The sequence below is a fragment of the Canis lupus genome, chromosome 26, assembly GCF_003254725.2.
Source record: "Canis lupus dingo isolate Sandy chromosome 26, ASM325472v2, whole genome shotgun sequence".
Lineage (NCBI taxonomy): Eukaryota > Metazoa > Chordata > Mammalia > Carnivora > Canidae > Canis > Canis lupus.
Window position 1 is genome coordinate 30,479,813 of NC_064268.1, and position 13,954 is coordinate 30,493,766.

The window sequence follows — 13,954 nt, forward strand, 5'->3', positions numbered from 1 at the left end:
CTGGTTCCAATTTGGGCACCACAGTCCCTCTGACTATTGCTGGGCTCTCAGCTGAGGACAAAGCTAGTTACTACTGTCAATCCTATGACGCCTCCGTTGAGCCTGCATGGCTCAGAGTTCCAGACCCCAGAGTAAGTGACACACACAAACCTTTTAGCTCTTCTAGCACATTCATGACATCTGCTGGGTAAATCTTACTTTCTTGTCACCATGATGATTTTAGGTCAATTCTGGCATTTTTGTGGTTTTAGTGTTCACACCTTACGTATGCTGGCTCCACGTGCATCTCTGCCTTCCTGGCTGCTGGTGGCGTATTGGTAACTGTGGTCTTTATCCTTGGAAGTCAGTGTAGCTGGACCTAAAATCCTTCACTCATGTTTTCCTTCCCTGAATATCTTAAATATATCACTCTAGTTTCTTCTGGTATAAAATGTTGCTCTCAAGAAGTCTGATAATCTGATTTTTCTTTCTCTTGTTTTTTTTTTTTTTTGCCTCAATGCTCCAAGTTTCTTTTTAAGTTTATTGATTTTTGCTAGAATACATCCTGGTGTCGGTCACTTGGATCAGTTTTCTCAGGTTTACAGTTTCCCTTGGAATATATGGTTTCAAAGATGTTTTTTCTAATTTAAGGAAAGGTCTCTCAAATCTGTACTATTTGTACTTGACTTTGTACTATCCTCTTGTTTCTTTTCAGAGTCTCCTATATTATACAGGTGTTGGCTCCTTGTGTGTGTGTATCTGTGTGTGTATGCACCTATCTTCTAAACTTGTAACTTTTTTCTCAAATTTATTTTGTCAGTCTGCTTATTTTACATACTTGAATGAGAAGAACACAGGTGGGAACTTACATAACCTGTCCTCAACCCTTCTATAAGGCAGTCATCAAATTTTCTCACAAAGAAAACCAGCAAGTCTCCTTATACCAGCATGGTGCGGGCATAAGGAGAAGACAAAGACAGCTCGATGAAATGTAATACAGCTGCCAGTCAAGGATGAACATATGTAATATCAATTGATTTTTCACAAAAGCATCAGAGCAATTCAATAGGAGAAAGCAAAGTCCTTTCAATAAGTGGTGCTGGAAACAAGTAAACTTCCATTTCCATGGACTAAAAAAAGTTAATGTAAAATTTGTAGACAGCAAAGGCAGTCATCATTAATGTACACACGATGATTCCATTTGTATGCAAACACCTGTGTTACCACCTTCCAGATGAAGACAAAGAAAATTTCCAACACCCCAAAAGGGACTCTTAGTGGCTGCCCAGTCAGTACTCCCTCATATTCTGCTGGTAAAGGTTGAATTTGCCCTGTGCTCTGTGTGTGTGTGTGTATACATGTGTGTTCAGTGTGGATTCAGGCTCCACTGAGGAAGCAGGGCCTGTAATCTCTTCTTGGGGATGCTGTGGGCATGTCCTTGATAGATGCCCAGGGTGTTGGCAATAGGACGCCAACTCTGACTCCGTGGGTGCTCAGTGCTCCCTGGAGTCCAGAGCTGTCTTCCAGCCCCTACCCAGGCCACCCTTCACAGGACCACCTCCCTATAGAGAACAGTGCTAAGGAGGGGAGCTGATCTGCACAAAGAGAATCTCCCTGCCTCACTGGGAGAATAGGAGAGATGGTGGACTGCTCATCTCCAGCTGTGGGGCCTTGGAGATAGGGTTAGTATTAGGTCTTTAAATGCTTAGAAAAATTCACTAGGGAAACCATCTAGGCATACGTTTTCTTTGTGAGACAATTTAAAATCAGAGATTCTATTTTTTTAGCAGATATAGGACATTTTAGATTTTCTATGTGTATTCTGTTACCTTTTGAAATCTGTTTTCAAGGAATTTGTCTATTTCATTTGGTTGTCAATTTTATGGACATGAATTTACTTACATTATTCTTTTAAGCTCCTCCCTCCCCAAGACTGCGTTGTTCTCCATCTTTTCCCATTTCCACTCCAATTTCATTTCTCTCTGTGGATATCACTTGGCATTATTCTTTGGGGGTGGGGACAAGAGTGTTCTTTAGGGGTAGAGTCAGGGCCTAGGCCCTGAAGCAGCAGGGGCTCATGGGGCTGTCCCTGGGGTCCACTCACAGTGGGGCAATCAGGCCCCTGGTTTCCTGCATGCCAACCTCTGCTAAGGGTCCCTGGGGCCATGTCCCAGCCGGTGGGGTGGGGTGGGGATGAAAAGGATCAGGGGAGGGGCACCATTGTGCAGAAAGGATGCCTTTCTCCCAGGGTGCTGGGGAGGGAAGGGTGGAGTCGCACCGTAGAAGTGGGGGGCCTGTGGGACCCAAGACAGGGCTTAGGTAGGTACTTTCTTCTGCTAGCTTTTTTTTTTTTTAAGATTTTATTTATTAGAGGCACACAGAGAAAGAGAGAGAGACAGAGACAGAGACAGAGAGAGGCAGACAGAGACAGACAGAGGCAGAGGGAGGCAGAGGGAGAAGCAGGCTCCGTGGAGGGAGCCCGACATGGGACTTGATCCCTGGTCTTCAGGATTATGCCCAGGGAAGGCGGCGCTAAACCGCTGAGCCACCAGGGCTGCCCTTCTGCTACCTTTATATTTAGATGCTCTTCTTTTCCTGGGTACTCAAGATAAAGTTAGGTTACTGATCTGAGAGCTTTCTTCTTTTTTAATATAGGCACTCACAGCTCTCCATTTGACTCTGGGTGATGTGTTTGTTGCATCCCATAAGTTTTGGCATGATGGGGACGACTGGGTGGCTCAGCGGTTTAGTGCCTGCCTTCAGCCCAGGGCGTGATCCTGGAATTCTGAGATCGAGTCCTGAGTCGGGCCTCCTCCATGGAGCCTGCTTCTCCCTCTGCCTGTGTCTCTGCCCTTCTCTGTGTCTCTCATGCATAAATAAAATCTTTTAAAAAATAAGTTTTGCCATTATGTGTTTCCTTTTTCATTCCTCTCCACTATTTTCTCCTTGCGCTTGTAGCTTTTTTCTTTGACCCACTGACTTTTTAGGAGTGTGTTTGATTTCCACACACTTGTAAATTTTTCTTTTTGTTACTGACTTATGGCTTCATTCCTTTGTGATAAGAAAAGATATTTTGGGTGACCTCAGTCTTTGAAAATCTATGAAGACTTGTTTTGTGGCCTAACATATGGTCAACCTGGAGAATGTCCCATGTGCACTTGAGAAGAATGAGTATTCTTCTGTTGTTGGGTGGCATGTTCTATAGATGTTTATTAGGTTGAATTGGCTTACAGTGTTCTTCATGTCCTCAATTTCCTTGTTGATCTTCTGTCTAGATGTTTTATTCATTATTGAAAAAGGTATAACTAAGTCTCCATTATTGTAGAACTATTTCTCCCTTCAATTCTGTCAATGTTTGTTTCATACATTTTGGACTCTGTTGTCAAGATATAATGTCCACTTTTGTCTTGAGACTGTTTTTTTTTAATTTTTTTTTATTTATGATAGTCACACAGAGAGAGAAAGAGAGAGAGAGAGAGGCAGAGACACAGGCAGAGGGAGAAGCAGGCTCCATGCACCGGGAGCCTGACGTGGGATTCGATCCCGGGTCTCCAGGATCGCGTCCTGGGCCAAAGGCAGGCGCCAAACTGCTGCGCCACCCAGGGATCCCCTCGAGACTGTTTTTGACTTAATATGCACTTTTTCTGATATTGGCAGAGCTACATAAGCTACTTCAGTCTTTGGTTACTATTTGTATGGAATATATTTTTCCACTCTTTTATCTCAACTCTGTGTCTCTGTATCTCGTGAGTCTTTATATCTCAAATGAACCATATCTATGAATAATTTTTTAAATGCATTTTGCCTATCTCTGCCATTTGTAGAAAATTTAATCTATTTACATTTTTTAAAAGATTTTTTTTTTATTTATGAGAGACACAAAGAGAGAGGCAGAGACATGGGCAGAGGGAGAAGCAGGCTCCATGCAGGGAGCCCGATGTAGGACTCGATCCCAGAACTGCAGAATCATGCCCTGAGCCAAAGGCAGTTGCCCAACCACTGAGCCACCCAGGTATCCCTAATCTATTTACATTTAAAGCAATTACTGATAAGGCAGGGCTTCTGCCATTTAGCTATTTGTTCCCTCACCTTCCTTGGGGAGACTGGATCCTCCACAAAGGCAAGGCTGCCACCAGCACCCCTGAAATCTTCATGCTTAGCATGGTCTCTGGAAGAGATGTTCACTGGAAGAATAATGAATGGACTGTTGCTTTTCAGACATAACTTTCTCCTCCCCTTGGGTTACTACCCCCAACTAGTCCAGGACAGCAACTTCCCAGTTATGATGAGTGTCTGAATAGTCCCCACCTGGCTTGGCGGGGGGAATACTTCAGAGTATTCAAGGGGTTCATGGCCTTTGTGTCTAAAAGGATACTTCCACTTGTTCCCTGCTCACCTGAGAAAAAAATCCTTGCTTCAAAGTAGCCCAGACTCCTAAGGTGGACAACAAGGTTGCTGAGATCTTGTCCTCCCCCTTTTTCCCAGAGAGATGCTAGTGGAATCGTGGCCCTGTTCAGTTTGGTCACGGGTGACATGCCTGGCAAAGCCTTCTCATAGCAAAAGGGTGAAAGTCCCGCTCCAGCATCTCTGCCTTCTGGAGGAAGTCTGGGTCCAGTCCAACACCCACAACACCATCTTGATGAAGATTCTGATGCTATCTTGACCACACAGTCTGGCAGCAGAGGAGTAGAGGGCCAAGGCTTAGTTTGATCTTTTTTAGGAGATAGAGGACTTGTCCATCTTTTGTTTTTTTTTTTTAAGATTTACTTATTTGAGAGAGAGTGTGAGAGCAAGTGGGGAGGGAGAGGGAGAGGGAGAGAGAGAATCTCAAGCAGGTATCATACTCAGCACAGAGCCCAACGCAGGGCTCGATCTCACGACCTTGAGATCATGACTCAAGCCAAAATTAAGAGTTGGATGCTTAACTGACTGAGCCACCCAGGCACCTATGACTCATCCATCTTGCATAAACAGCTCAATACAAGATCTGTGCATTTTTCTATTGCTTTGTGCTTCCCCTGCCTTGGGCTCGCCTCCTCTCTGGCTGGGCCACTGGCTGGACTGCACAATTATGGCTGTTGTTTGGGAACAGATGATTATGTGTTCTAGGGATCCTGTTCTAAGTCTTGAATCAGGTCAAATTCTTCAGCTTTGACCTTCTGTGGGGATGGGAGAGGTTGGCCTGAGAGGCTGCCTTTTAGGACAGTGTACCCCCACACAATAAACCCAGCAGAGGTTGGAGACCTCGAGCAAGGGCCAGATTCCTTTTCCTTAGGCCTATGTCCCTGTTGCCAGCCTGTCCCTCCTCTACCTCATCCATCCTTCTTCCCTCTCAGATATTCCCTCATTCCCATCCCTAGTACTCATCCATATTACCACCTATAGGAGGTATATAGCTCTCACTAATCAATCTCATCTTGATCAACCTTGGCCCAATCAGCTTTGTACCATCTCAGCCTCTCCTTTCTCACATGGCTCTAACTCTCTGACTCTCCTTCTCTACTTGCCTTCAACCCTAATGTTATGGAAACAAGCTCCATCTTGAGGAAGGGTAAGATTTGCACCATGGCCTTCACTGCCTCTTTGGTCAACTAGAAAAAGCAGCAAGAATCAGAGGTGAGAAGAGGCTCTTGGGGAACTCTTCCAGGTGGCTAAGAGCTGAGGCTTTGCCTCCCAGCATGTTCCAGATCGCACGTACCAAGTGCATGGAAGGGGCTGGGTTCCTTGCCAGGATGGAATTTGTTGCAGGGTAAAACAGAATTCTAGAGAGCACATTTACAAGGCATGTTGTCCCTCATAAGACAGGGAAGGAAAACTCAAGCCTCTACTCATACTCTTCAGAAGCTGCTTCTGGAGAAGCCAGAGCTGTGCTAACCTTGGTCTAACTCTGCATTAGAACCTGAAATCCTCAACTCTGCCTCTGCCTAGTGATAGAGCCCCACAATACAAGAACCCCAGAAAATGTGTTCTGTATAATTTCAGGAAAATTGAAGATGCCAAGCTTGGGCATGTGAGGCTAGAAGAGCCCTCACTGGGCAGACTTAGCTGAGGCACACATAGGAAGAAGTGAAGCTGATTCGGGCCCCCTGGGCAACATGAGCTATGGTCTGGGAAAGGCTTCTGACTGGCTTCCTTTGGTAGATGTCTTGCCTTCGATCATCAGGTAGGAGCCAAGAGGCAAGGCCCCCTCTTGGGGAATAGGACCATCCCAATACTTTGGGCTTCCAGGAACCAGGTGGAGTTCCCACCCCAGTACTGAGATTGATCCCTACTAGAAACAGTCCAAATCCTCAAGACGTGGGTAGGACAGGGTAGAGGAGAGTCATTCAGTCTCTGGCCCTCTTCCCCCAGGCATGCAGGAATAACTGCTTTGTGACCCTTAGAATAGAACTATCTAGGAGGGGAAGATCAATTTATCAAGACGATGTAATAATTCTAAACATCTATGCACATGATAAAATATTCTCAAAATATATAAAACAGAAATTGATAAAACTACAGGGAGGAGTTAATAAACCCCTATATGGTGGGTGATTAGTACAGCTGTGTCGATTAGCTGTTATCACCTAATGAAGACATATACAGGGATCCCTGGGTGGCGCACCGGTTTGGCGCCTGCCTTTGGCCCAGGGCGCGATCCTGGAGACCCGGGATCGAATCCCACATCGGGCTCCTGGTGCATGGAGCCTGCTTCTCCCTCTGCCTGTGTCTCTGCCTCTCTCTCTCTCTCTCTGTGACTATCATGAATAAATAAATAAAATCTTTAAAAAAAAAGACATATACAAAATCCAAAACTAATATTTAGCAAACCAAATCCAACAGAATATTAAAAGGACATGTCATAATCAGGTTATATTCACTCCAGCAATGCATTTTAATACTAGAAAACCCATAGGCTGAAGTAAATGAAATTAGGTTTGGTCAAAAATAAATGAAAGAAAAAAATACTATCATCTTTTTATAGAGGTAGAAAAAGCATTTGTTAAAATTTAGTAGGAGAAGAAATAAGAGATTAAAAGCATAAGGTTTGGAACGGAAGAAATGAAGCATAATTATTTGCCAATAATATGATCTTCTACTTAGAATACTGAGAAAAATCAATTGAAAAATTAACAGAAATTACAGGAGAGGTTTACAAGGTGACTTATACGATCAATACATGAAAGCCAATCACATTTCTATATACCAGTAATAAGCAGAAAATTTAATAATAAAAACTATATACCACACCAAAAAATTATAAGATATCTAGTGAAAATCTATAAAAGTTTTTGAAAACCTATATGGGGATACTTATAAAACTTTAAAAAATAAGTTTAAAAAACGAATAAATAATAGCCCATGTTTACAGATAAGAAAACTTTTTTTTTTAAGATTTTGTTTATTTATTCATGAGAGACACAGACAGAGAGAGGCAGAAACACAGGCAGAGGGAGAAACAGGCTCCATGCAGGGAGCCCGACATGGGACTCGATCCCGGGTCTCCAGGATCACGCCCTGGACTGAAGGCAGGCGCTAAACCTCTGAGCCACCCAGGGATCCCCCCAATTTCCTTCTACCCAGAAGCAAAGACCAGAAGAAAAAAACCAATGAGTGTCCAGAGGGGCATGCTGAGGAAAAGAAGAGCTCCCCGAGGGCTGGGCTCCTGGAATCTCTGTCACATGCCCAGGAGACGGGAACAAATGGGTGTCGGAACCGGGCTGAGGCTTGCAGCTGAGGAAGGAGAGCACAAAAAAAGAAAACCACACACACACAAAAAACACACACACACAAACACACACACACACACACACACAAAATAAAAAATGAAAAATAAAAATAAAAAAAAGGAAGGAGAGCACAGAACCCCCCAGGAAGCCTGGGGCCCCAGGCGAGCTTCCAGACCCCTCCACCCCTGAACCGCCCCTCTGGAGCTGCAGTAGCCACAGGGGCAGCTCCACTGCATGGTCTCCAACAGCTTCTGCAGCCTGGTCGGCGTCCTTCAGCTGGCAGTGCTTCAGGTACAGGTGCTGCGGTGTCCCCGAGACCTCCTCCAGCAGAGTCTCCAAGGGCCCAGGGACCATGTACGACAGGTTGTCACCACTCAGATCCAGCTTCTTCAGGGAGGCGGTGTGAAAAGTTCTGAGACAAGTAGGTGATGCCCACGTACAGGAGCGGATCTCCAGGGAGTGCAGTGGCTCCTGCAGGTGACTGAGGAGAAAGGGTGCGGCTCTGTCAGGGGAGGGCCGGGCCGGCAAACACCTGCCTGTCCCTGTCGGGGCCAGTCCTGCGGCAAGCACCTCACCTGGGCTGCCATTTACCAATAGATTTAGGAGTATGTCCTTTGGTGTACCAAGGATTGGCCCAGTCTCAACAGACCTACCTCCTAGGTTCTCTTCCAACACCCCCGACACAGTTTCTCTGGTGAAATGGAGACCACATTAGTACCTGGTAGGACTGCTGACAGGAGCTGTTTGGAAAGAGATTATATGACCATAAAGAATCCATAGCATAAACTTGTTTTTTATACAGGTTTGGGTTTGGGGGAGCTTAGCTTGGCTGGGGTGTGCAGAAGGCCTCCACCCAGAAATTTCTGGGAGGCAGCACAGAGCAGATGTTTCCCTCCCATAATCATCCTGGGAGCCGTGCACACTCCTCTCCAGGGCAGCACAAATACCAGGACTGATCTGTGTTGTCTCTAGTTCTTTCCTCAGGGCCCAGCACAATGCCAGGCACTCAGCAGAGCCCAAAAGTATTGTTGAGGAAATCGCTGCATGCATCTTTCCCCATTAAATTTCTCTTCCTAAGGAGATCCCAGCCACTGGCTACAGGGGGAAGCCCAAGTTCCCAGACTGCCTGCGATGCCATGAGCAAGTAAGGAGAGCCACCACTTCCTGTCTTACCCTCTGCCCTGACTTGACTTGAGGGGGCATCCTGGGTACTTTTTAGAGGACCCTGCCCACCCCTTCACCTGAGCACTTGATGCAGGTTGCCTGACAGGTAGGAGTAAGAGTAGAGCTTCTGAAGGTGACCCAGCTTGCTGAGCTATGACAGGAAGTACCTGGAGGGCTGCTCAGGCTCAGAGGAGAAGGCCCAGTGGTAGCAGGCCAGCTTGAGGCCTTGCTGGTTGCAGATCCTGCCCAGCTGGGTGGCAAACAGGCTCTGCTCAGACAGTGCCCAGAACCAGTCAAACACCTCCAGCTCCTGAATGAAATCTAGGTTCAGGATTTTCAGGATCCCTATAAGGCTATTAAAAGGCATTTCTTTAATATGCAACTTTCTACTGCAGAGAGGCAGGGACCCACAGCTCCCTTCCACTTTATTCAGGAGGCCAGAGAGGAATGTATCTAACTTGAGGGGCCTTCATAGGAAAAGATCCATGTGTAATTCCACTAGTTCTTGCAGACTCTGCTGGCTTGGGCTTGGCCCTGGCCGGGGGCATCACTGTGAATGGTAACCAAAAAGGGAACCTGGCCAGGGCCTCAGAGGCGCCTTTACCTTGGACCTGTTCGGAGTCCAAGGTCAAATCCAGTACCCTCAGTTCTGACCTCCTGTGGAGATGAGAGCGGTGTGAGGAGATGCTGACATCTGGGGAGCCCATCAGGGCCCAGGGTAAGCAGAGCAGCAGCAGCAGCAGCAGCAGCAGCAGCAGCCCTGGGCCACTGTGGAGTCTAAGTCCCCAGTCTCAGCATCAGCCCTTCCTAGGTGCCCCCCTAGTCCTCTCCTCTCTAATGGGTTTTTCCCTTCCTACTTTCCAGTCCCTATTCCTCACACAACCTCTACCACAATCCCTAGAAGGTAAAAAGCACACCCCTTAATGCTCTTCAGCTACACCATCAACCACTTCACGCAGAGATCCTCACTCACAGCCCTAGCAGATTCCAGTACTCCCTCCCTTCCTTCCCAGCTCTACCTCCAACTCAGAGCTCTTTCAGCACCCATACTTCAGTCCAGCAACCCCCTTACCTGGGACAAGTCCTCTGGGCAGGGCAGGCAAGCGCAGCTTGCAGGCTGTCTTGGTTGGGCCACTGTACAATCAGGGAGCCCAGGTGGAGAAAGGGGAAGGACCAGACCTGCACCAGTGCCTTCAGAGCCGCCACCTTTTGGCAAAAGCAGCCATGAGCAGTGGTGGGAAGTACTTGACTGTGAACTCTTCCAAGGCAGGTATGGGTGAAGCCTCATTGCTCAGGAGGCTGTGGGCTGCAAGTTCCAGGATCTTGGGTGGTGCAGGATTGCTCATCTCCATGGACCTGGTGAAGAGTCAGGAGACTTGTTGCCTCAGCATCCCCCCAAGTCAGCACGGAGGCTCCAAGTCCTTCATGTCCATCGCAGGACAGATGTTAGCCAAGGAACTGGAGGCCTCGCTCCACCCTCCATTCATGACTCCACATCCAGAGTTTGGGTCTTGCAAACCTGACTCTGTGACTGTCTCCCCCAACCCCCCACCCCAGGCACTGGTGGCACAGGGCCCAGAACTATCTCAGGGCCTTTACATTTACTCTTCTCTCTGCCTGGAAGATTTCTCCTAGAAATCCACTTGGCTGGCTCCCTCACTTTATTCTCTTTCAGTCTCTGCTTATATTTCCCCTTGTTTGAGAAGTCTTCCCTGAACACTGAACACTCACATAGGATAACACTCCCGTCCCTTAATGATGACTCTATCCTACTCTGCTTCATAGCTCTTGTACTACCACTTCTACCCTACCACCCACTCGTTCAAACACACACACACACACACACACACACACACACACACACACACGTATCATTGCTTGTTGTCTATCTCTGTTAAACTGTAAGCTCCATGAAATAAAAGAGGTGTCTGCTCTTATCATTGCTGTAGTCTGAGGGACCAACATATAATAGGCAACTGAGGCATATTTTAAGTGCATTACAAGAGCAAGTCTGCACATTGTAAGCTCACCACAATCCCACTGATTGAGCTTAGGGTGATGGAGGATGGAGGTTTTCTTTCTTTTTTTATTTATTTATTTATTTTTTATTGGTGTTCAATTTACTAACATACAGAATAACCCCCAGTGCCCGTCACCCATTCACTCCCACCCCCCGCCCACCTCCCCTTCCAACACCCCTAGTTCGTTTCCCAGAGTTAGCAGTCTTTACGTTCTGTCTCCCTATCTGATATTTCCCACACATTTCTTCCCCCTTCCCTTATATTCCTTTTCACTATTATTTATATTCCCCAAATGAATGAGAACATATAATGTTTGTCCTTCTCTGACTGGCTTACTTCACTCAGCATAATACCCTCCAGTTCCATCCACGTTGAAGCAAATGGTGGGTATTTGTCATTTCTAATAGCTGAGTAATATTCCATTGTATACATAAACCACATCTTCTTTATCCATTCATCTTTCGTTGGACACCGAGGCTCCTTCCACAGTTTGGCTATCGTGGCCATTGCTGCTATAAACATCGGGGTGCAGGTGTCCCGGCGTTTCACTGCATCTGTATCTTTGGGGTAAATCCCCAGCAGTGCAATTGCTGGGTCGTAGGGCAGGTCTATTTTTAGCTCTTTGAGGAACCTCCACACAGTTTTCCAGAGTGGCTGCACCAGTTCACATTCCCACCAACAGTGTATGAGGGTTCCCTTTTCTCCACATCCTCTCCAACATTTGTTGTTTCCTGCCTTGTTAATTTTCCCCATTCTCACTGGTGTGAGGTGGTATCTCATTGTGGTTTTGATTTGTATTTCCCTGATGGCAAGTGATGCAGAGCATTTTCTCATGTGCATGTTGGCCATGTCTATGTCTTCCTCTGTGAGATTTCTGTTCATGTCTTTTGCCCATTTCATGATTGGATTGTTTGTTTCTTTGGTGTTGAGTTTAATAAGTTCTTTATAGATCTTGGAAACTAGCCCTTTATCTGATATGTCATTTGCAAATATCTTCTCCCATTCTGTAGGTTGTCTTTGAGTTTTGTTGACTGTATCCTTTGCTGTGCAAAAGCTTCTGATCTTGATGAAGTCCCAATAGTTCATTTTTGCTTTTGTTTCTTTTGCCTTCGTGGATGTATCTTGCAAGAAGTTACTATGGCCGAGTTCAAAAAGGGTGTTGCCTGTGTTCTTCTCTAGGATTTTGATGGAATCATGTCTCACATTTAGATCTTTCATCCATTTTGAGTTTATCTTTGTGTATGGTGAAAGAGAGTGGTCTAGTTTCATTCTTCTGCATGTGGATGTCCAATTTTCCCAGCACCATTTATTGAAGAGACTGTCTTTCTTCCAGTGGATAGTCTTTCCTCCTTTATCGAATATTAGTTGCCCATAAAGTTCAGGGTCCACTTCTGGATTCTCTATTCTGTTCCACTGATCTATGTGTCTGTTTTTGTGCCAGTACCACACTGTCTTGATGACCACAGCTTTGTAGTACAACCTGAAATCTGGCATTGTGATGCCCCCAGATATGGTTTTCTTTTTTAAAATTCCCCTGGCTATTCGGGGTCTTTTCTGATTCCACACAAATCTTAAAATAATTTGTTCTAACTCTCTGAAGAAAGTCCATGGTATTTTGATAGGGATTGCATTAAACGTGTATATTGCCCTGGGTAACATTGACATTTTCACAATATTAATTCTGCCAATCCATGAGCATGGAATATTTTTCCATCTCTTTGTGTCTTCCTCAATTTCTTTCAGAAGTGTTCTATAGTTTTGAGGGTATAGATCCTTTACATCTTTGGTGAGGTTTATTCCTAGGTATCTTATGCTTTTGGGTGCAATTGTAAATGGGATTGACTCCTTAATTTCTCTTTCTTCAGTCTCATTGTTAGTGTATAGAAATGCCACTGACTTCTGGGCATTGATTTTGTATCCTGCCACGCTACCGAATTGCTGTATGAGTTCTAGCAATCTTGGGGTGGAGACTTTTGGGTTTTCTATGTAGAGTATCATGTCATCGGCGAAGAGGGAGAGTTTGACTTCTTCTTTGCCAATTTGAATGCCTTTAATGTCTTTTTGTTGTCTGATTGCTGAGGCTAGGACTTCCAGTACTATGTTGAACAGCAGTGGTGAGAGTGGACATCCCTGTCTTGTTCCTGATCTTAGGGGAAAGGCTCCCAGTGCTTCCCCATTGAGAATGATATTTGCTGTGGGCTTTTCATAGATGGCTTTTAAGATGTCGAGGAATGTTCCCTCTATCCCTACACTCTGAAGAGTTTTGATCAGGAATGGATGCTGTATTTTGTCAAATGCTTTCTCTGCATCCAATGAGAGGATCATATGGTTCTTGGTTTTTCTCTTGCTGATATGATGAATCACATTGATTGTTTTACGGGTGTTGAACCAGCCTTGTGTCCCAGGGATAAATCCTACTTGGTCATGGTGAATAATTTTCTTAATGTACTGTTGGATCCTATTGGCCAGTATCTTGTTGAGAATTTTTGCATCCATGTTCATCAGGGATATTGGTCTGTAATTCTCCTTTTTGGCGGGGTCTTTGTCTGGCTTTGGAATTAAGGTGATGCTGGCTTCATAGAACGAATTTGGAAGTACTCCATCTCTTTCTATCTTTCCAAACAGCTTTAGGAGAATAGGTATGATTTCTTCTTTAAACGTTTGATAAAATTCTCCTGGGAAGCCATCTGGCCCTGGACTCTTGTGTCTTGGGAGGTTTTTGATGACTGCTTCAATTTCCTCCCTGGTTATTGGCCTGTTCAGGTTTTCTATTTCTTCCTGTTCCAGTTTTGGTAGTTTGTGGCTTTCCAGGAATGCGTCCATTTCTTCTAGATTGCCTAATTTATTGGCGTATAGCTGTTCATAATATGTTTTTAAAATCGTTTGTATTTCCTTGGTGTTGGTAGTGATCTCTCCTTTCTCATTCATGATTTTATTAATTTGAGTCTTCTCTCTCTTCTTTTTAATAAGGCTGGCTAATGGTTTATCTATCTTATTAATTCTTTCAAAGAACCAACTCCTGGTTCTGTTGATCTGTTCCACAGTTCTTCTGGTCTCGATTTCGTTGAGTTCTGCTCGAAT

The 13,954-nt window shown here is 45.3% G+C and overlaps 1 protein-coding gene across 7 annotated transcripts in view; it reads right to left on the bottom strand.

The window, feature by feature from the left end:
* Positions 1-7,317: 7,317 nt before the first annotated feature.
* Positions 7,318-13,954, bottom strand: part of LOC112677034 (putative PRAME family member 26) — a 62,279-nt gene continuing 55,642 nt past the window's right edge. For 2 of the 7 annotated variants that reach the window (XM_049101906.1, XM_049101908.1), the window contains 4 exons: positions 9,925-10,208; positions 9,020-9,162; positions 8,342-8,428; positions 7,320-8,169 (listed from right to left, as the gene is read on the bottom strand). In XM_049101906.1, coding sequence (XP_048957863.1) covers positions 7,470-8,169; positions 8,342-8,428; positions 9,020-9,162; positions 9,925-10,140 — 1,146 coding nt within the window. In that variant the 5' untranslated portion in view covers positions 10,141-10,208 and the 3' untranslated portion in view covers positions 7,320-7,469. Of the gene's footprint in view, positions 8,170-8,341; positions 10,955-13,954 lie in introns of those variants that run through there. The other 5 variants (XM_025474955.3, XM_049101909.1, XR_007406212.1 and 2 more) reach the window with 5 other exon arrangements.